The sequence below is a fragment of the Vigna radiata genome, unplaced genomic scaffold, assembly GCF_000741045.1.
Source record: "Vigna radiata var. radiata cultivar VC1973A unplaced genomic scaffold, Vradiata_ver6 scaffold_246, whole genome shotgun sequence".
NCBI lineage: Eukaryota > Viridiplantae > Streptophyta > Magnoliopsida > Fabales > Fabaceae > Vigna > Vigna radiata.
Window position 1 is genome coordinate 423,961 of NW_014541805.1, and position 19,425 is coordinate 443,385.

The 19,425-nt window shown below is 33.2% G+C and overlaps 2 protein-coding genes across 3 annotated transcripts; both read left to right on the forward strand.

Moving 5' to 3' along the window:
• The first annotated feature begins 1,003 nt into the window (after positions 1 to 1,003).
• LOC106778290 (DNA topoisomerase 3-beta) lies at positions 1,004 to 10,570 on the forward strand. 2 transcript variants are annotated; one of them, XM_014666232.2, is made up of 15 exons: positions 1,004 to 1,125; positions 1,219 to 1,275; positions 1,678 to 1,781; positions 2,278 to 2,371; positions 3,456 to 3,555; positions 4,257 to 4,488; positions 5,426 to 5,588; positions 5,681 to 5,800; positions 6,044 to 6,123; positions 6,226 to 6,504; positions 7,041 to 7,209; positions 7,454 to 7,582; positions 7,652 to 7,864; positions 8,392 to 8,571; positions 9,610 to 10,570. In XM_014666232.2, the coding sequence occupies exons 1-15, from the start codon at positions 1,096 to 1,098 to the stop codon at positions 10,249 to 10,251; spliced, it is 2,592 nt and encodes an 863-aa protein (XP_014521718.1). In that variant the 5' UTR covers positions 1,004 to 1,095; the 3' UTR covers positions 10,252 to 10,570. The 2 variants fall into 2 exon arrangements, with proteins under 2 accessions (XP_014521718.1, XP_022631853.1); XM_022776132.1 differs by lacking the exons at positions 1,004 to 1,125; positions 1,219 to 1,275; positions 1,678 to 1,781; positions 2,278 to 2,371; positions 3,456 to 3,555 and adding an exon at positions 3,575 to 4,062.
• A 1,333-nt stretch (positions 10,571 to 11,903) lies between these two features.
• LOC106778315 (phytoene dehydrogenase, chloroplastic/chromoplastic) lies at positions 11,904 to 19,141 on the forward strand. Its single transcript, XM_014666265.2, has 14 exons — positions 11,904 to 12,137; positions 12,238 to 12,600; positions 12,985 to 13,073; positions 13,200 to 13,257; positions 13,527 to 13,682; positions 14,235 to 14,383; positions 16,269 to 16,388; positions 16,501 to 16,714; positions 16,817 to 16,919; positions 17,111 to 17,158; positions 17,594 to 17,639; positions 17,969 to 18,156; positions 18,441 to 18,603; positions 18,878 to 19,141. The coding sequence occupies exons 2-14, from the start codon at positions 12,276 to 12,278 to the stop codon at positions 18,935 to 18,937; spliced, it is 1,719 nt and encodes a 572-aa protein (XP_014521751.1). The 5' UTR covers positions 11,904 to 12,137; positions 12,238 to 12,275; the 3' UTR covers positions 18,938 to 19,141.
• The last annotated feature ends 284 nt before the right edge of the window (positions 19,142 to 19,425 follow it).

A 19,425-nucleotide genomic window follows, 5' to 3' on the forward strand; every position in this document is an offset into this window, starting at 1 on the left:
CCTTGTAGTATTCATGTTCTTTAATAGTTTAATAGTCATGGATGACAAATTTGCATTCATTTAACATACATTATAAGACTAAAATAATGAACTTGTTTTTCGAAATGAATTTTCAAGTATTATTTAAAGTATTATTAGTCAAACCATCTTAATATTAAAGCTCATACTAAACGAAACAATAACAAAAAATAATATAAACAGCTTCATCAATGTTGATTTTTTTCTCCTGTAAAACTTCCTTAATAAAATAAATACAACGTGTTTATTGATAGACTAGGCTTTACAAAAACGATGACAGGAAGAAAAAAATCTCTGTATATCTTTACTTAAAACAACATATTACATTATAAAAAGATATATTAAATAATCATATACTCGCAATACTTCTTATAAAAGCAAACTAAATAAATATTTTTCAGAATTTCAATAATCTTCTTATACTTGCAATTTAATATTTTTCATAAAAGAAAACTATATAACTATGATCATATCACGAATTGTATACGTGGTTTTGAAAATCATCCACGACATTTCTTTTATTAAGGACACATTTTTCAAATAAATTTAAATTTTTAAATTTGAATGAACAGGTTCACAAAAAAAAAACGCTATAACTATTTTCCCAAAAGTTAAAATCATAGAAAAAATCGCGTTTGTGAAAAATTAATACCGACTACAATTTTCTTAAAACCTTTATGTAATATAATCGAAATTAAAAGTTATAATAATATATTGAGATTTATTTGAAAGAAATTCAAACGATCATAAAAAATGAAGTAAAAAGTTCTGAAGATACATAGGTTAAGCGTAAAAGATATATATTCTCATATTGAACTTTTAGATAACACTGTATTATGTATTTCGTTAAACTTATTTTATCATAACATTTGAATTAAATTTTAAAAAGTATACAGTATAATCAAAAGTATTTTATATTTTAAATTATTTTGAGTTAGCTTTATTAATGTGTATTATTTAAAATAATTTTATAGCGTGCGAGGCACAGATTTCCAATCCCGTTTGAAAAACGATACTATTTTTTTGTTGTTCACTCTCTCTTCGCGCAGCTGAAGCAGAGAGAAGTTGAATAGAAGCATGGCGCCTCCCATTCCGAAAGTTCTGATGGTCAGATAAATTCAGTCCTCTCATGGATATTGATTCCATGCGGTGTTCTTGGTGTTGTTGTTCTGACCTTTTGTTTTGTGATTTTCCTCTCAGGTGGCAGAGAAGCCGAGCATCGCTCTCTCTATTGCTTCTGTTCTCTCTCGCGCTCAGGTACACGTTTTCGCATTTCGTATACACACTGTCTTACTTCAAAACCTATATATGTTTCCTCAATTCAAATCCTATGTAGATGTTTCCTCAATGCAACCGAGTCTCATATTACTATTATTATTTAATTAGAATTCACTGCAGATTTTTACACTGTTATTCAATCACATATTGCCATGTATGATAGTTTTTTTACTTTTATAATTTAATCAGAACGCAGTGACAGTTTTTAGTCTGATCTAATCTCATATTGTCAAGTGTGATAGGTTTGTTAACTTTTCTAATAATTACACATACTTTAGATGATATGTGAATGTGACTGATTTTCAGTGTAAATATTTTGCACTGAGTATAAATATTAGTTGTACGTAAAATTAAACTTTTTGAAGCACATAATGTAAGCAGATGTTTACGAGGAGGGGAAGTACGGAAGTTCATGAATTTGACGGGAAGTTTCTGGGATCGCCTGCATATTTTAAAGTAACATCAGTTATTGGGCACGTATTCAGGTATTTTTCTTATCTTTTTTCGAGGAGATCACTTATAAAGATTTTCATTTAAGCTTTTATTTTTTATTTTGTATATCTTTTGAAATATTATGAGGCATTTGCACTCCATTTGTCATGTCTCTCTTTGAAATGGAAGTTGTGTTAGATTAAATGTTAAGTAATACTGTAGAAACTCAGTGAGTGGCATGCAAAGCAAGAAATTCTATATTACGATGCTGTTCCACAACTTCCATATGATCAAAGGAACCAAAGGATAGTGCATAATATATGATTAAATCACTGGAGTTGTTTTACATGAACCTCTATCTATTTTGTGGTTTAATTTCATTGTCATTGAAAGTGTAGCAAGTGTCTTGTTTTCTACTAATTTTTTGAAGGTTGGAACAGTTTATGATGCAAACTATGCTATTTGGTCTCACTGCACGATACACATGTCTTAAATCCTGAGTGTTTTGAGTATTCACTCTGGGTTTTCTATATTTTGTTGATAATCTAGTGTAGATTTTCCTGCTAAATATCAAGATTGGACAGCCACAGATCCGTTAGATCTTTTTCAGGCTCAGGTTATAAAGAATGAGTCAAACCCAAAGGTATTCCTTTACATATATTTTCCTAGTACTATTTCCTGCTTTTCTGTCAGATCTGTTGTTTGTCGGTGGACATGATTCACAAATCACAGTAGAAGAGGCTCAGTTGTTGTTGCACTGGCTCCTCTATGTCTTCTCATAAAATCATTTATACATTATCTGGAGTAATCGGTAGCAAGATAGATTACTGTGTTTGTTTTCCTAACTAAAACCGAAACCCAATTTCATGATGCTTTGTATGCTCACAGTTGGTATGAAGTTAGAGGAGACAATAACATTAAATTTTTGGTAGTGATCTATCTGTCTATATACATTTCCTAAAGATTGATGGCGGTTTTCTTAATGTTTTCTAAATGTGCTTAGAAATTCACAAGGGGGAAATGTTCTGGAACTTTTTTTTTTTTTTTTTTTTTTTATAGTTTTTATGTGTTTTTGAGTTCTTCTATCTTTGAATACTACAAAAGGGCTGCAGGTCGTAGGCATACAAGGGATTTTTTTTTCCAATGGCAAATAAATATAACTTTCTATCACAAATAATTACGTATTTGTAACATGTATCATTAATAGGTTTTCATAAGTCATTGGAAAGGGATAGAGGTAGGGGTGTGGAAGGTCATTTTGTGTGCCTCAGCTTGCTGGAGAAAAGTTAACTCAGTTCATAAACTTTTAGACACATTCCTTTTAGATGCAAAGTTGTAGAAGCTTGGAAAAAAAAAATGAAGCCAAGAGTTGCTTTAACTCCTAAATATCCTATTAAGTGAATATAGTGGCATCCAAAAGTGGGCAGTGCACGCACTTTTCACAGTTTTGTTGAGTTTGAACTAAGCTGTTGGGTGTAGATTGCTTGATCAAAGAAGGTCTGGTATCATTTCAAAGTTTCACTTGATCTTGACTCTTATCAAGGGTCATAAGTGCTCATTTTATATGCTATCTTGTTTATTTATTCTAGCAGTTTCTATGTCAGTGGTACGAGACATGATACTGTTTTAAATGCTTTGCACAGGGTGTTGTAAAGGCCTGATTATATTGACTTATTTGTGATGATTTCCTGCAGTTACTGACACATTTTTTTTTTTTTTTCATTCAGGCACATATTTGTAGACATTTAAGTCAAGAAGCTCGTGGATGTCGTTATTTGGTATTATGGTTAGATTGTGATCGTGAAGGAGAAAATATATGTTTTGAGGGTAACTGTATAGTTTTTCATTTTAACATATATGTCACTACCCTTGTTATTCTTCTTTATTTTTTTATATTTGTTGATTTTGGCAATGCAAAGTTAGTAGATGTGAGTTTTTATTGTTATTGAAAAAAAAAACTAGCTCTTAGAACAAATCTACTTGTAGTTGTCTAAGGTAGCTTGCGCAGAAAGAATAAATTGAATATTAAAATGTAAAAAAAGGCTGCCACAGTACCCTTGTTTTAGGATGAACAAAACTCTTAAGCCCAATCTCTATCTCTTAGAAAGACTATTAGTCAATAATATTCTATAGGTTTGTTTAATACTGGCAGCTTAGTATTTGCATCTAATATTTTTATCCTTTCTTTGTTTTACTTTCTCCTTAAGGTACTATGACGAAATTGCCAGCTAAGAGTGGCCTTCTGTGCAATATTTCAAGTTGCTTATATTAAGGAGACTTAATATTTTCTATTTTGTTTTTCGTGCTTTATGTGTATCGGTTACACCACCAAAGGTTGGCCTTCCCTACATTTCAAAATTTCCCTTTGCCATTTGCAATGAACATATAATCTAGCCTTGTGTTATAATGGAGCATCTTGTTTTTCTGCAGATTATGCTTTCAAATTCAGTATTTTTTGGAATGAGTTAATCAACTCCAAAATTTCAAATCATATTTTGAACCATATAAAATATTGAATGTTGTTGCAGTTATACAGTGTACTGGTTTCAAAACAAATGACACTTACCGTGCACGGTTCTCTTCTGTTACTGAGAAAGATGTTGTGAAGGCCTTAGACAACCTTGTGAGACCAAATAAAGATGAGGCCATGGCTGTAGATGCTAGGCAAGAGATAGATTTGAAAGTTGGAGTTGCGTTCACTCGATTTCAAACGAGTTATTTCCAGGGAAAATATGGGAACCTAGACTCCAGGGTCATCTCGTTAGTTTTCTGCTCTGTATTTCATTATTTATTTATTTTTATTGTATTTTCTATGTTTTGCCATTTTTGGTTTGATATTTCATTTGTGAAGAATGACAGCCTTTGATTTTTAACCGCGTCGAATGATATTGTGTGATCCATGCAGTCAATCTCTCTCACCTAATGAGATAAGACTTTGTTGTTGTTGACGATGATGATGATGAAGAAGAATCATAGTCATATCTTTCTATTTAGAATTATTTGAAAACAGAATATGTAACTTGTGCATATCCCAGAGTAGCAAGAGCTGAATAGAGATTTGCATTATAGTGCTTCAACTAAACCTTGCCACAGGAATTGTGTCAAAAATAAAAAAATTAGCTACTCGATGTTGATTGCAGTGAGGGTTTACTTAGTTTTTGGCTTGTTAATTGCCAGAGAAAGGTCAGACAGTTGAGACCTCTAAACCACACAAGGCTGCTAATAATGTCTTAAGTTCAAAATGCTTAAAGCCTCATTCTGTTTCTGCAAATCCCAAAAGAAAGAGACCGATCAACTTACTATTCTTCTTGCAATGATACTGTTGATTTCAAGATCAGCTTTGTCTATATCATGAATCCATTTTCTTGTAGCTGAAGCTGTTGGAACAATTAGTAATGTGATGTGATACTAGTTTAGTTCTCTTTAATTTTTTTTATTCAAGTAGCAATTAATCCCTTTGTAATAAATTAATGACTATGTTATCATTATGTCTTTGCTGTGTTTTATTTTGTTTTGTTATGATATTCTTGTTCTTTTATGCATTCCAGACCTGAGATTGGTTAGGTTCCTAGGCTTGGCATGCATTGCCTCCTAGAAATGCAAGCTGCAATATCTTCTCTAGATCTACTTGCATCTGAACATTATTTGTTTAAACTTTGATGAAGTTATTGATTGGGGTAATTGTTGCCTATTTCAGCTATGGTCCGTGTCAGACTCCAACCTTAGGATTTTGTGTGCAGCGATATTTACAAATAAACACTTTCAAGCCAGAAAAGTTTTGGAGTTTGCACCCTTACATAATTCAAAATGGCTATGAAATTCAGCTAGAATGGCATCGTGGCAGATTGTTTGACATAAATGTGAACAATTCTATTCCTTTATATTTGTGTTCTTTCTTTGTCTCAAACCAACAGATGAAGGACATCCTTTTGACACTTTTATTCCATTTCAGGTTGCTATGATGTTTCAAAAGCTTGTTTCTGAAGATGGACTTTTGGAAGTTACTGAAATATCAGAAAAACAGGAAACCAAAAGTCGTCCTGTTGGTCTAAACACAGTGAACCTTCTAAAGGTTAACAATCACATGCGGAAAATAACATTTTTAAACTTTAAATAATGGATACATTTGAATTTTCTTTCTATATATCAGATGCAAAATTCCACTATTATGTAATGATGCTTTATTCTGTGGAGCTCTTTTAATGTTTGTTCTCAAATCTGCTGTAAAAATCAGACTGTTTTTATATTTCATTTCGAATTCAGTGTTTATTTCTTGAGTTAATGCAAAATAACTTGGGTACAATGTTCTTTTCAGGTTGCTTCAAGTGCTCTAGGATTTGGACCTCAGATGGCTATGCAACTAGCGGAACGGTTATATACTCAAGGTTTCATCAGGTTTTCTCACAATCTCCTGGTCTTCAATATTAATAATGTTATATTTTCTTAATTTGTAGGATGTACTGATGTTTGATTGGTTTCTGCACAATGTTTCTCAAGTTATCCACGCACAGAAAGCACAGCATACCCTCCTTCGTTTGACTTTCGTGGTGTGCTCTCTGCACAAACAAATAATCCAACATGGGGTAATTATGTACACGGGCTACTTACCACTGGTTATCAAAAACCTCGTCTGGGAACAGATGCAGGTGACCATCCTCCCATTACCCCAATGAGATCAGCAGCAGAAGATATGCTGGGCAATGATGCTTGGAAGCTGTACCAATATATTTGTCAACACTTCATAGGTACAGTTTCTCCGGACTGCAAGTATATAAGGTAAACATTTATACTGTTTCTACGTTTCTTGATCATCGCCTTATGGTTTTGACAGCATTCTAGTGTTTCCACAGTTGTCATGTGCCTTTTGTTTGGATTGTTTTATCTGAGGAAATCTTGCTAATTTATGTTATTTGTGGATCTATTTGGATAATTAAACATTTTGATAATTTTAGCAATACTGCAGACTGGGTATAAATGTCAAACGTTTTATAACAATGTACTAAACCAGGGTAATATCTCTTCATAAATTCAAAAATAGATAGACTCTGCAATATATTAGAATTTTCTCTCTTCCAATATCTTATTGTCCAACTGTATCAAAGTGCACGTGGTAGAATATTCAGGATGTGGCTTCCCCCATGTTGTTGTCATAATCATAATAATATAATGTTTACAGAATATATTGGCATCATATTTCTGCTTCTTTCTTCTTAACTTAATCTTTGCCTAAACTATTGCAAATATTCACATGCCCTTGCAAAATGGACTTGATAAACATTTAGTTTTTTCTTACATTATTGTCATCATTCCAGGAAAAAGGTTGAGTTTTCCATTGGTGGAGAGTCCTTTCATTGTACAGGGCAGCATGTTGTCACCAAAGGATTTACTTCTATAATGCCTTGGTTGGCCTTAAATGATAAAAATATTCCATCATTTGTAAAAGGCCAGAAAATAGAAATATCAAAGTTGGAGCTCTATGAGGTAACTGTGGTGCCTCCTGACTCATTCAGATTCTGTATGCATTATTTTAGATTTGTTCCTAACTTCTAGCCATTTCTAGTCTTTTTTGGTGATGGTGTACGGCCTTAAAGGGAACTGTTCAGTTTTATATTCAAATAGATAGTTGAATCATATATCCATTTCTGGGAAGAAGAAAAATGTTGAAAGCCATTTTGCATTAGAGTTCTGTATATTTTACGGATATCTAACCCCACAACTTCTACAGGGGAGTACCAGTGCTCCAGATTACCTAACTGAAAGTGAGCTGATATCGCTGATGGAGAAGAATGGAATAGGAACAGATGCTTCAATTCCTGTACATATTAACAACATATGTGAACGGAATTATGTGCAGGTAATGGATATAGACATCTAGCCTATATAGAAGCATCATTGTGTGGATATTCATCTAGTCAAATTGCAGGTACAAGCAGGCAGAAAGCTTGTCCCAACCCCATTAGGCATTACATTAGTAAGAGGTTATCAAACTATAGATCCAGATCTCTGCCTGCCCGATATTCGTAGCTTCATTGAGCAACAAATTACTCTTATTGCCAAGGGTCAGGTGGATCATCGACATGTGGTGCAGCATGTAATCCAACAGTTCACGCAGAAGTTTAGTTACTTCGTCAAAAAGGTTGGCTAATTTTGGTTTAGTACTTCTTCTTGTGTTGGTGATAATATGGTTGTGTACAATTGATTTTCATTTTTCACAACACATTAGACTTATTTGTTTATACTAAATAATTTCTGTTTATTCTCCTTTCTCCAACCTTAACCTGAAGATCATGTTCTTTTGAACTTGTTTGGGTAAAAATTTACTCTTTTTTTCTCTCTAATTTGGTCCGGTCACAGTTTATCCTGTATTTCCCTGGGTTCATTACATCTTTTGCTTTGGTTTTACAATCTATGCTTACTGTTGTTTGTCAAACCTTTTATTAATAACGTATGCTTTTGTAAGGCTATGAGGTTTTGGACTTCTCCTTTGAATGCATCCATGAGTTGATGCATACTGGATTTATTCCATATGTATCCGGAGTAGAAATCTATATTCTTTCCTTTAAGATATTGTCCATAAAGAGTCCCCGTGACATTTGCTACTAAGTTGCACATGGATGTAGGTTACATTGTTATACTAATTCTGTTGCTTTCTATCTTGGTCAGATTGAAGATATGGATGCATTATTTGAAGCACAGTTTTCTACTCTTACTGATTCAGGGCGTATTCTGAGTAAATGTGGTAAATGCTTGAGATACATGAAGTACATTTCTTCTCAGCCTCCACGATTGTATTGTGGTACATGTGAGGAGGTTTATTATCTCCCACAGAAGGGAAACATCAAGGTAGTATTATATAGCCTGTCTAATAATATCGACTCTTGACAAACTGTTGAATTTTGGTAAATTAATATTACTGTGAATTTGATTCTGGAGTATTTTGTGTGATTGTATCAAGTAGCCTTTTTAACATTTCTCCCCATCCTTATTCGGAAGAGTAAAGTCTTCCTATTTTTCCCTGTTTACAATTTATCTCCTCTTCCTTCTACTTTCTTGTCCTAAGCTAATTTGTTATTGGGGCTGACTTCCTTTCAACCATTCGTGCCTTTTTCCTTCAAAACAATATCATATAACAAATCCCGAGTTTCAGACCTCTGATATGCAGGCATAAAATGTCATTTCTGTCAGAAAACTATTGAGAGATTTCCGTTTCATTTTCAGAATGTGTTATAGCTTTCATACTTGGAGTGGTTACATTAATTTAATAACTACCATATCTATATAATTGGAGGATGACTACATAAACATCCCTTTTAAGATTCCTACGGACCTACATTATGTATGCTATCATGCACAGTGGCTTCACTGTTTATTATTAGATCACGAGCAAGAGGACTTTTAGTGTACCTTCTCACCATTCAGTTCCTCCTAACTTGTCTAAACTTGTAATCATCATTATTATTTGGGCTTCTCTCCCTCAGAGATGTGGAACAAAGATAAGAAAGAAGAGGATTGGGGTAATATTTGTCAAACACTCTGCTCTGGCGGATTGAGTGTAAATATACTTGGGAAAGTTAGAAGTAGTTGAGAAGGAATCGTGGTAATAATATTTTGCAAGAATGATTGATATATTTCACAAATACAGAGTCAGTAGCTTATACAAGATACAACCTGAAAGAAAAAAAAAAAAAAATTATACAGAACACAGTTCTAGAAATTAAGGCAAAACAGAATGCAGTTGTAAGAAACTAATTAAAAAATTGTTACTCTCCTAATACATGTGCTGCCCATTGGATATTTACTGTTTCATTTAGTCTTTTTTGCTGCTATGTTGTTTGGTGTGCCAAATGCCAGTCATTCACATTTCTTCAACTTTTTCTGCAGCTGTACAAAGAATTGTCTTGTCCTTTAGACAATTTTGAGCTTTTAATTTGCTCTATGCCTGGTCCAGATGGTAAATCATTCCCACTATGCCCATACTGCTACAGTAATCCCCCATTCGAAGGCATTGAAGCACTCATCAATACCGCTAAAACTGGTAGTGTTGGCAAGATTGGCAAGGGATCCGGCATGCCCTGCAGCCTATGCCCTCATCCAAGTTGCCCAAATTCTCTGGTTTCCCAGGGTGTATGTGCTTGTCCAGAGTGCAGTGGAACACTTGTCTTAGACCCAATAAGTGCTCCCAGATGGAAACTTTGTTGTAATATGTGTAATTGCCTAGTTTTTCTTGCACAAGGCGCTCACAGAATCTCCACAACTAAAGAGCGGTGCGGTGAATGTGACTCTTCAATCATAGAAGTAGACTTCAACAAGAAAACAACTCCTCTGGAAGACGGAGCAACCTTGCACCGAGGCTGCATTCTATGCGATGAGTTGCTTCATTCCCTTGTGGAAATGAAACATGGTAGAAGTTTCAAGCACATGAGCTCAAGAGGAAGAGGTAGAGGGGCAAGAAAAGGTGGAAGGGGCAGAGGACGCGGGGGTGGAAAAATCATGGATCCGAAAATGAGTTTCCGAGATTTTTAAGTAATGCCCAGTTCTTCAACACAGTGTTGTTTGAAGAATGTTTTAGAGTTTTACAGTTAGGGTTTTGTTGAAGAAATAATTTGTATTTTTGTACAGAGTTCTTGAAATATTTATAGTAGGTAAATACTTTCATTGAAGGCTTGTTACAAAATTTGAGATAGTGTACACAATATGCCCGCCGTAAACTATGTAATCGTATCTGCTGAGAGGGGATATGCGTCTATTTTAATCTTCATAACTTATGATTAAATGTAATGACTGAAATCCCAGTATACATGTGTAGAGAGATTAGGTTATGTAGTGGATTGGGTTTATTCTACATCTTTGCAAGACTTTAATTACATTATAATGAAAAAGTCAACATTTTTCTTCAATGTAGAATGGTAACAATATATTTTTATGTTGATTTGACATAGAAGACAAAGAAGTAAAATAATTATAAAAATATAATTTTTTATATTTAGAAAAAAAGAAATAAAAAGTAAAAAATAATAATATGAAATGAACATAAAAAATTTTAGGTATGTCAAAATTATTTTTCTTTCATATTAGGTCTTAAAATTCCTTTTCAATCACCTGATTAAAAAAAATGAACATCAAATACTTAAAAAGTTTTTAATTTAATTAAAATTTAATAAACCATAAAAATTTATTATGAAATTAATTGAAAAGTCTCACATTTATCACGTAATAAAAACTTAATTAAACTTAATTTTAATGTACATAAAGAGATATTAATTAATTCTGAGTTTGTTTAATTATTGATTTTGAAATAGAACTATCCTAATTAAAAGACTTAAAATTAAGTGTAACTGATATTACCTGTCATTTTTTATTATTTTTGTCTCTTTCCTAAACACTTGTTAAAGTATAATAGTATCTCCTTGTTTCCTTCATTATCTCTTCTACTGATACAGTATTTATTATATTTTTCAGTTTTCTTTTTCTTCAAAGCATATCCAATTGGGCAGAGGTGAAAAAAAAAAATCAGTCAAATAAATTTTGATGAGAAATATTTGTTTTAATAAATACAATTATAAGTATGAATATCTTTAACTTTTTAAACTGATAAAAAAAATAAACTTATATATATAGGATTAAATATATAATTTTAGTTTCTATTATATGAAGCGGTTTTGATTTCAAAATTATATATTCACAAAATTCACTTATATTTTTAATATTTTTTTATCGGTGTCTTAATTACACATGATTTCTTGTCCTGTTTCTTTCACATGTTGATTTTCTTATTCTTTTTCAAATCATATTCACTTGTGGAGAAGTGGAAAAAGAACACAATATTTTAAACTAAAGTTTAGAGATGGCAAATAAATTCTTTTAGAGTATTATTTTAACACACTCTAATGTTAATGAAAAATCCTTGTATTAAGCAAATATAAATATAAATACGGATAATATAAAATTTTAAGTTAAATACGAAAATGGTATATATATATATATATATATATATATATATATATATATAATTTTTCTTTATGCTGGTTTATCTTAAATTACTACAACATCCTTAATATATGAAAATTTGAAAAACGGAAGTTTTAACAGTTTCCGACTAGGAATCTTTTCATTGTTCTCAGGTTGCAGAACCGAACAACCATATTATCTAACTCAAGAACATATACCAGAATATTGTATGTTGTGTTGGCCAAAATAACACATAAATAAGAAGAGACGTAACGGGTATTATTGTCATTTATGATCTGGATTTTGTCCTTGTTTTTCCCACTTTCCATTCAGCCTCAGCTCACGACAGCAAAATTATTCTTAAAACGCACCACACAACACCCACCCTTTCAAAGCGCTGCGTCTGTGCTCTCTCCACTACTCTCTTTCTTTCTCTCTCTTCAGACTGCAAGTTTCGTTTGGTACTCAATCTCACTCCTTTCACTTCTTCAACTTTCAAACCACAGTTTCATACGTTTCAATTCCGCTACAGTATTTTTAACATGCATGTTTTTAATTCAGGCTCTGTTTTGTTTATCAATTTGGGGTTCTTTGCTCCAATGGCTGCTTCTGGATATATATCTGCTGCCAACTTGAATTGCCTGCTTGGCGCCAGACACATGTCCAATCCCAAGCTGGGTTCTGCAGATGCCAGAATTTCGTTGTCGTTTGGTGGGAGCGACTCTATGGGCGTTAATGTGCGACCCGCTTCAATTCGTGCTCCTAAAAGGAACCATTTCTCTCCTCTGCGTGTCGTTTGCGTCGATTATCCACGACCAGAGCTTGAAAACACCGTTAATTTCGTCGAAGCTGCTTACTTGTCTTCCACCTTTCGTGCTTCTCCGCGTCCACTAGAACCGTTGAAGGTCGTTATTGCCGGTGCAGGTAATAAGCAAGCTGTGCCTATGCTTGTATATTTCGTTTTATGCATGAAAAATGTGTTTTTGCTGCCAAATTTTGTAGGTTTTCTTGCTTTAGTTGTTCTGGGTGTTTCAGATTAGGACCTCTTTATGCCCTTTTCATTTCATGCATTGTCTTTTAATGTTGACGTGTTAAACTTAGGAGCCTGCTTGGGACAGGCATCAGGAAAAAAGTAAAAAAAGTTATGGAATTACAGCATCTTCAATTTTTGGTGAAATTTCAAATTAAAGGGGTACCCCGATATCATGTTTGATATTTAAAGATAAACTAGTATGTAAAGTAATCTTTGGACTTTAGTTTTGATCTCTCTGTCTTTGGTGGGCTTATGAATGTTTCAAATAAGTGCAGGATTGGCTGGTTTATCGACTGCAAAATATTTGGCTGATGCTGGGCATAAGCCTATATTGCTGGAAGCTAGAGACGTTCTAGGTGGAAAGGTTTTCTTGCTAATTAACCCCTTTGTCAATAAATTGTCACTGTTTACGACTTCTGTTCCTCATTTTAGCGTGCTGTTTAATTAGATAATAAATTTGTTGTGTTTATACTATTATTCATTTTCTAAGGTTGCTGCATGGAAAGATGAGGATGGAGACTGGTATGAAACAGGTCTCCACATCTTCTGTAAGTTCATCAATTTCTGCTAAGCATTCATTTCCTCAACTCTTTCTTTAATATTTCTTCTTTGAAGTTAATAATATCGTGACTTTATTTATAATTTTTTTTTCCATTTGACAAAAGAGAATTAGAAGAAGAGTAAAAAATTGGATGATCAGGAATATTTCTAGAACTACAAAATAAATCATATTATTTGATCAATAAACATGTTTTGATTATTAGAATCCTTGTTTTGTAGTTATCTTTTCTTCATAACCTTTTCCCCTTTCCCGCAGTTGGGGCTTACCCTAATGTGCAGAACCTATTTGGAGAACTTGGCATTAATGATCGGTTACAATGGAAGGAGCATTCCATGATTTTTGCTATGCCAAATAAGCCCGGAGAGTTTAGTCGATTTGATTTTCTCGAAGTCCTTCCATCCCCGTTAAATGGTAAGATGTAAGACTTATTATAGTTCTGCATTTTTATATATATCTAACTGAAGTTGAATGTCGCTGTACATTGAATGTGTTTATCTTTGGAAAGCCTATCATGCAGAATTTGCAGTTGTCTACTACCAAATTTGTAATACTGTCTAGCAACTGTCCTGTATATGCTATGGGTAGTGCCTCAAAATCTAGAATCCCGTATTTTTAGTTTCCTTGGAGGCTTTAACCCAACTTTCTATTCAAATTTTGATTTTGAATATATGTCAATGAATTCAATAATCATTGGAACCAGAAGGGTTAAATTGATTCCATTTTATGTAAGTTAAAAATTGCAAAGCGAAAGAGAACTAGCAATTTAGCTTGGTTTGTATATTCTCATGCTCTCTTATCTCTATCCCTTTCTTCATCAGTCTGGTTTACAGGACAGGAACATATTTTCTGTTCTAAAAATAAACAACTGATTGTTAGATGTTAACCAGTATTTTGTTTCATTGTACCTTACGTGCTAAATGTTAATCAGTATTTATAAGTTGCATGCCATGAATCTGATAACAGGAATCTGGGCTATATTAAGGAACAATGAGATGCTGACATGGCCAGAGAAAGTCAAATTTGCAATTGGGCTTCTGCCAGCTATGCTTGGTGGACAGGCATATGTTGAGGCTCAAGATGGTCTTTCTGTTAAAGAATGGATGATAAAACAGGTATAGCAGTTGTATAAGCTTACCAGTAGATTGATAGATTGAAGTAACTTTGGTATATTACCGGTCATGACCTAATGCGACTTAAAAATTGCACAGAGTAGTCTTGTTTGCTGTTGATGGAGTATTGACCATCTTATGACTATTCTGAAATGGGGTGATTTAGGAATAGACTTTCAAGTGACTTGATGATGATGTCAATAATGGGTCCTTTTATCATTAGAATTTGATTGGTTAACTCAAATGAAGCTCATGTTACTGTCTTAGTGCTATACATAGTTATCAATTTGAAACTCAAACTAAGATATTTATATTAGTATGAAATAATGTACGGAGATGTTTTCATTACAGCACTTAGAATGAATCAATTAATGATTCATATGTAGAATTTATAATTGAAATTTTGTACGAGTGTGTATCTGTTGCAACCCTTATGCTGGAATTAGGGATGAGGATTACGGTGGGTGTCATTTCCGAACTCAAAAGTAGAAATGTTGCTGGTGAGGTGATTGAGACAAGTGTAGGATTTGTATTACTCAAAGTTGATCTACTTTTTATCTAATGGACAAGGCCCCAACAACTTAAGTTGATCATCTCCAAACACTCGAGGCCTACAAAATGAGGCAAGGTAATGGGTTCAGGATGAGAGAAATCAGAAGGGGTTAAGATTCTTTTTTTCTAAATTCATGGATCAAGCCCAGACGAATCAAAGAGAAGAATAAGAATTCTGTAAAGGGTAGCCATTTTCTAAGATTAGTTCTTTTCTATGGTGGAACTCATTTGTGTTTGACTGAAGAGGATTCAAAGTTATTTGTAGCTGCCACAGTTGTTCATTTTCTTTTAGGAGAGGAGCATTGATAGATACTCATTGGGAGTTAGTTATGTGTCTGGTAGAAATGGCATTAGTTAGGTTAGTTGGTTGAACCGTTGAAGAAATAAGGCATATGGTCTATAAATAAGAGGGTTTGAGAGGTAGAGATAGTTCCGTTATTTGAGTCAATGGGGCCTGGGCTTTGGGAGGTGCATACACTCGAAGCTCTGCACGTTGGATACTGTATTGAGAGGATAAATCCCTTATTCTTTCTATTAAGATACCCGGTTTCTATCTCTCTCCTTCAAAGGAGAAAAAAGTCCTTGCTCCATAGTTATTTTAAAGGATTCCAACACTTCATTATAGATGACATGATTAGATTTTCACTTTGATTATTTCTAACAATACCTTCGAATTTCATCTTTTATGTGGCTAAATTTTCTTCGATCATTGTTACCCTAAAAGGAATTTGTTATAAACAGAAGTGCGGTACTAAAACTGGTATTACTTAACTTTTTTTTTTTATAAAATTAATTTATTCCCCTCCAACTTAGTTTTATCAATTAAAACTGATGCTCATAGTCTTTCTGGAAACTTAGGAGAGAAATAAATAAGAGAAATTTGTTTTTAGGAGGGGGAAGATAAAAAAGTACTTTCTTTTTTCTTCCTCCATCCACATAAGGAGAATTGTCTATGTCTGCATGCCTTTATTAGTGTAGTTAATTTATTTACCATTACAAAATTTATGTGCTGGAGACTTACTGGGATATAGATGAAGTTGTTTTGTCAGGTTTGCCATGTATCTCTGAATTGAAATACTGGTCATTTTGGTCCAGAGTGTGGTGAAGGGGCTCCTGTGCTCCAAGAATGGAAGAATAAACAAACTTTCTATATTGTATTTTTTATCTACCTCTTAATTTAATGCTGGCAGTTGCAGTAATATATTTTATTGGGAAACAGAGAAAGGATATCTGTGGCTATAGTTATAATTTTTAGATTGTATCACTTGATAATGCTTTAAAATAGATTCCATCTACCATAATTTGAGTATAACAAAATGTTTTCACCTTTTGATAGGGTGTTCCTGATCGAGTAACTGATGAGGTGTTCATAGCAATGTCGAAGGCACTAAACTTCATTAATCCTGATGAACTTTCAATGCAATGTATATTGATTGCTTTAAACCGATTCCTTCAGGTGTGATCATTTTCTTTTCTAGGCACTGTTCTACAAGCATTATTGTGGAACTTATGATATAGTTTTTTCTCTTTCAACTAATTGTTATATTATATTATTAAATCTTCAATAGGAAAAACATGGTTCTAAGATGGCATTTTTGGATGGTAATCCCCCTGAAAGACTTTGTATGCCAATAGTTGATCATATTCAGTCCTTGGGTGGCGAAGTTCATCTCAGTTCACGCATTAAAAAAATTGAGCTAAATGATGATGGAACAGTGAAGAGCTTCTTACTAAGTAATGGGAAGGTGATGGAGGGGGATGCTTACGTGTTTGCAACTCCAGGTTTTGTATTCTTATTTTCCCATTGTATTAATCAATTTGTTTTTCTAGTATTTTAAATCTCCATTCTCCAATTTTTTGAGGATTTCTTTTTCTTGAAAACAGTGGATATTCTGAAGCTTCTTTTACCTGACAACTGGAAGGGGATTCCATATTTCCAGAGATTGGACAAATTAGTTGGAGTCCCAGTCATAAATGTTCACATATGGTAAGTAATGGCTTTTGATGTTAAAAATTATATCCATGCACATCTTAATTTTAAATCAAACTATTACAGCCACCATTATTTCATTTTGTTGTCAACAAAATCAAAATTAATTTGTAGTATTTGTGGTGATGTTTGTTTATATCGTAAGCTCCACTGTTGTGGTGACATGCTGCATTGCATCCTGTCTGCAGGTTTGACAGAAAACTGAAGAACACATATGATCACCTTCTCTTTAGCAGGTCTCCCTCACACTTTTAAACGCTAGTAGTGTCTAGAAATACTGTTCATTTAATGTATCTCCGTTTTACTGATACACGAGTGCATAATACGAGCCAACTTTTTGTGCTTAATAAATTGAGACATTGGGCTCGTATGACAATCAGAAACAGAACTTAATATTGTAGTATGAAAATAGTATATAAGATGTCTTCTCTCCAATGTATTGAGGTTTATGATTTGACCTAATGTTTATATTCAGACAGAGTGCTATAACTTACTGAAGAAAAAAGGTGATAAAGGGAATAAAAAATTTGTGGACGGGATCCTTTCTTTTCCATTCTTTGCTTAACTTGGCTGAGAGTTTGTTTAAGAATTTATTGATGGCATTTCTGGATAATAAATAAAGTATTTTCATCACCTCACATTTCATATATTTTGTATTTTTCTACGTGCAGAAGTCCCCTTCTGAGTGTATATGCTGACATGTCTGTAACTTGCAAGGTAAGCACTTCTTTCATGTCATTGGTTTGCACTGATTTTTTTCCTCTGACACATGCAAAAGTTGTGTCCTGCATGTGGTCTGGGTTAGCACAGCCCTTTGTATATTAACAGTAATAGTACTATGTAAGTAAAGACACTTATCTGAATTGGAGATAGTATAGTGCTTTCCAGATGAACAGGAAACCCTCTCAACTCAAATTATTTATGTTTTCAGAAATTTATGTAATTATTTTTTAAGGTTTGAGGCTGAATTTCTTCTGCATGTTTGTCTGGTTATCATTAAATGTTGGAATGTTGTTTGGGTGACTCTGTTTTACGATGTAATGCAGGAATATTATGACCCAAACCGGTCTATGTTAGAGTTGGTTTTTGCACCAGCTGAAGAATGGATTTCACGTAGTGATGAAGATATCATTGCAGCAACAATGTCTGAGCTTGCCAAACTCTTTCCTGATGAAATTTCTGCAGACCAAAGCAAAGCTAAGATTCTCAAGTACCATGTTGTTAAAACACCAAGGTTTGACGGATGATCCACATAGGTGGATTATTTGTTTTTTCTTCATTTGTAAACATGGACTGGGAGCATTTTTGTTGTTATTGAACTTTTTAGAAGTTCTATATCGACTAGAAATAAATCAAATTCATAATATATAAGTAGATACAAATTTTATTTTACAAATCAGTTTTATAAGATTAAATTAAGTTTGAAGTTCTTTTCTTAATAGAACTAATAAAGAAATTTATATAGCCATTACATTCAGTGGGTTCTGAATCCTAGTGGAACTTGCTACATTGTTTCAGGTCGGTTTACAAAACTGTTCCAAATTGTGAACCTTGTCGACCCATTCAAAGATCTCCTATAGAAGGTTTCTATTTAGCTGGAGATTACACAAAACAAAAATATTTAGCTTCAATGGAAGGTGCTGTTCTTTCAGGGAAGCTGTGTGCACAAGCAATTGTACAGGTAAAATCTATCATAAAGTTATCTGTTTAACTCACCAAATATTTAGTAAGAAAGTGATAATCTATCTATCTATCTATAATATATATACATATGTGCTTCCTCAGTGATTTTGTTTGTCTTAATTATCATTAATTCAGCTGGCTGAATAACTCTACATTTTCCATTTTTTGGTTGAAACATTTTTTAAGTTTCATTTATCCTCTAAACTTGTGTTGCCGTGACTGTGTTATGCATGACATTGGTGTCACTGAGGGTTGCTAAACAAATTGTGCAGGATTGTGAAGTACTTGCTGGTCGAGGCCAGAAAAGAATGGCTCAAACGAGTGTTGTCTGACAGAAACAAAAGAAACAAGAATTGAAAATAAATTATGGTATAAATACAGGAGCAGTAAGAAACCAAGGGAAGAATAATCTATAGGAAACAAATGACATGTGTCAATATTTTATTGGAATCAAATTTCACATTATTCAAACTTGTACATCAAAGTTTTCTTTTCTTTACATTTCTTACTCAGTAGCAAATTATTCCAGAAGGCCACATATCTAAGCAAATGCAATAATATAACTATATATATATATATATATATATATATATATATATATATATATATATATATATATATATATGGGTTTGTTAACACGCGTACGCCTGTTTTTCAGTTGGTACGTTTTAACAATGTGTACCGGATTATAGTAGACAAAAATGTTCTCGTTTATTATGGATTCTAAGTTTTAAGGTCAAGGATATTTAAATAATTTTCATTCTCAAAACTAAAAAAAAGAAACCCCCAAACCCTTACTCACCTCCCTCATTCTTCTCAA

Coding starts and splice junctions, on each gene's coding strand:
- LOC106778290 (XM_014666232.2), top strand. CDS start 1,096: ATGGCGCCTCCCATTCCGAAAGTTCTGATG. Junction 5,801..6,043: donor ACACAGTGAACCTTCTAAAG/GTTAACAATCAC, acceptor TGTTCTTTTCAG/GTTGCTTCAAGTGCTCTAGG. Junction 7,865..8,391: donor TTAGTTACTTCGTCAAAAAG/GTTGGCTAATTT, acceptor TATCTTGGTCAG/ATTGAAGATATGGATGCATT.
- LOC106778315 (XM_014666265.2), top strand. CDS start 12,276: ATGGCTGCTTCTGGATATATATCTGCTGCCAACTTGAATTGCCTGCTT. Junction 17,159..17,593: donor GATCACCTTCTCTTTAGCAG/GTCTCCCTCACA, acceptor TTCTACGTGCAG/AAGTCCCCTTCTGAGTGTAT. Junction 18,157..18,440: donor CATGTTGTTAAAACACCAAG/GTTTGACGGATG, acceptor ACATTGTTTCAG/GTCGGTTTACAAAACTGTTC.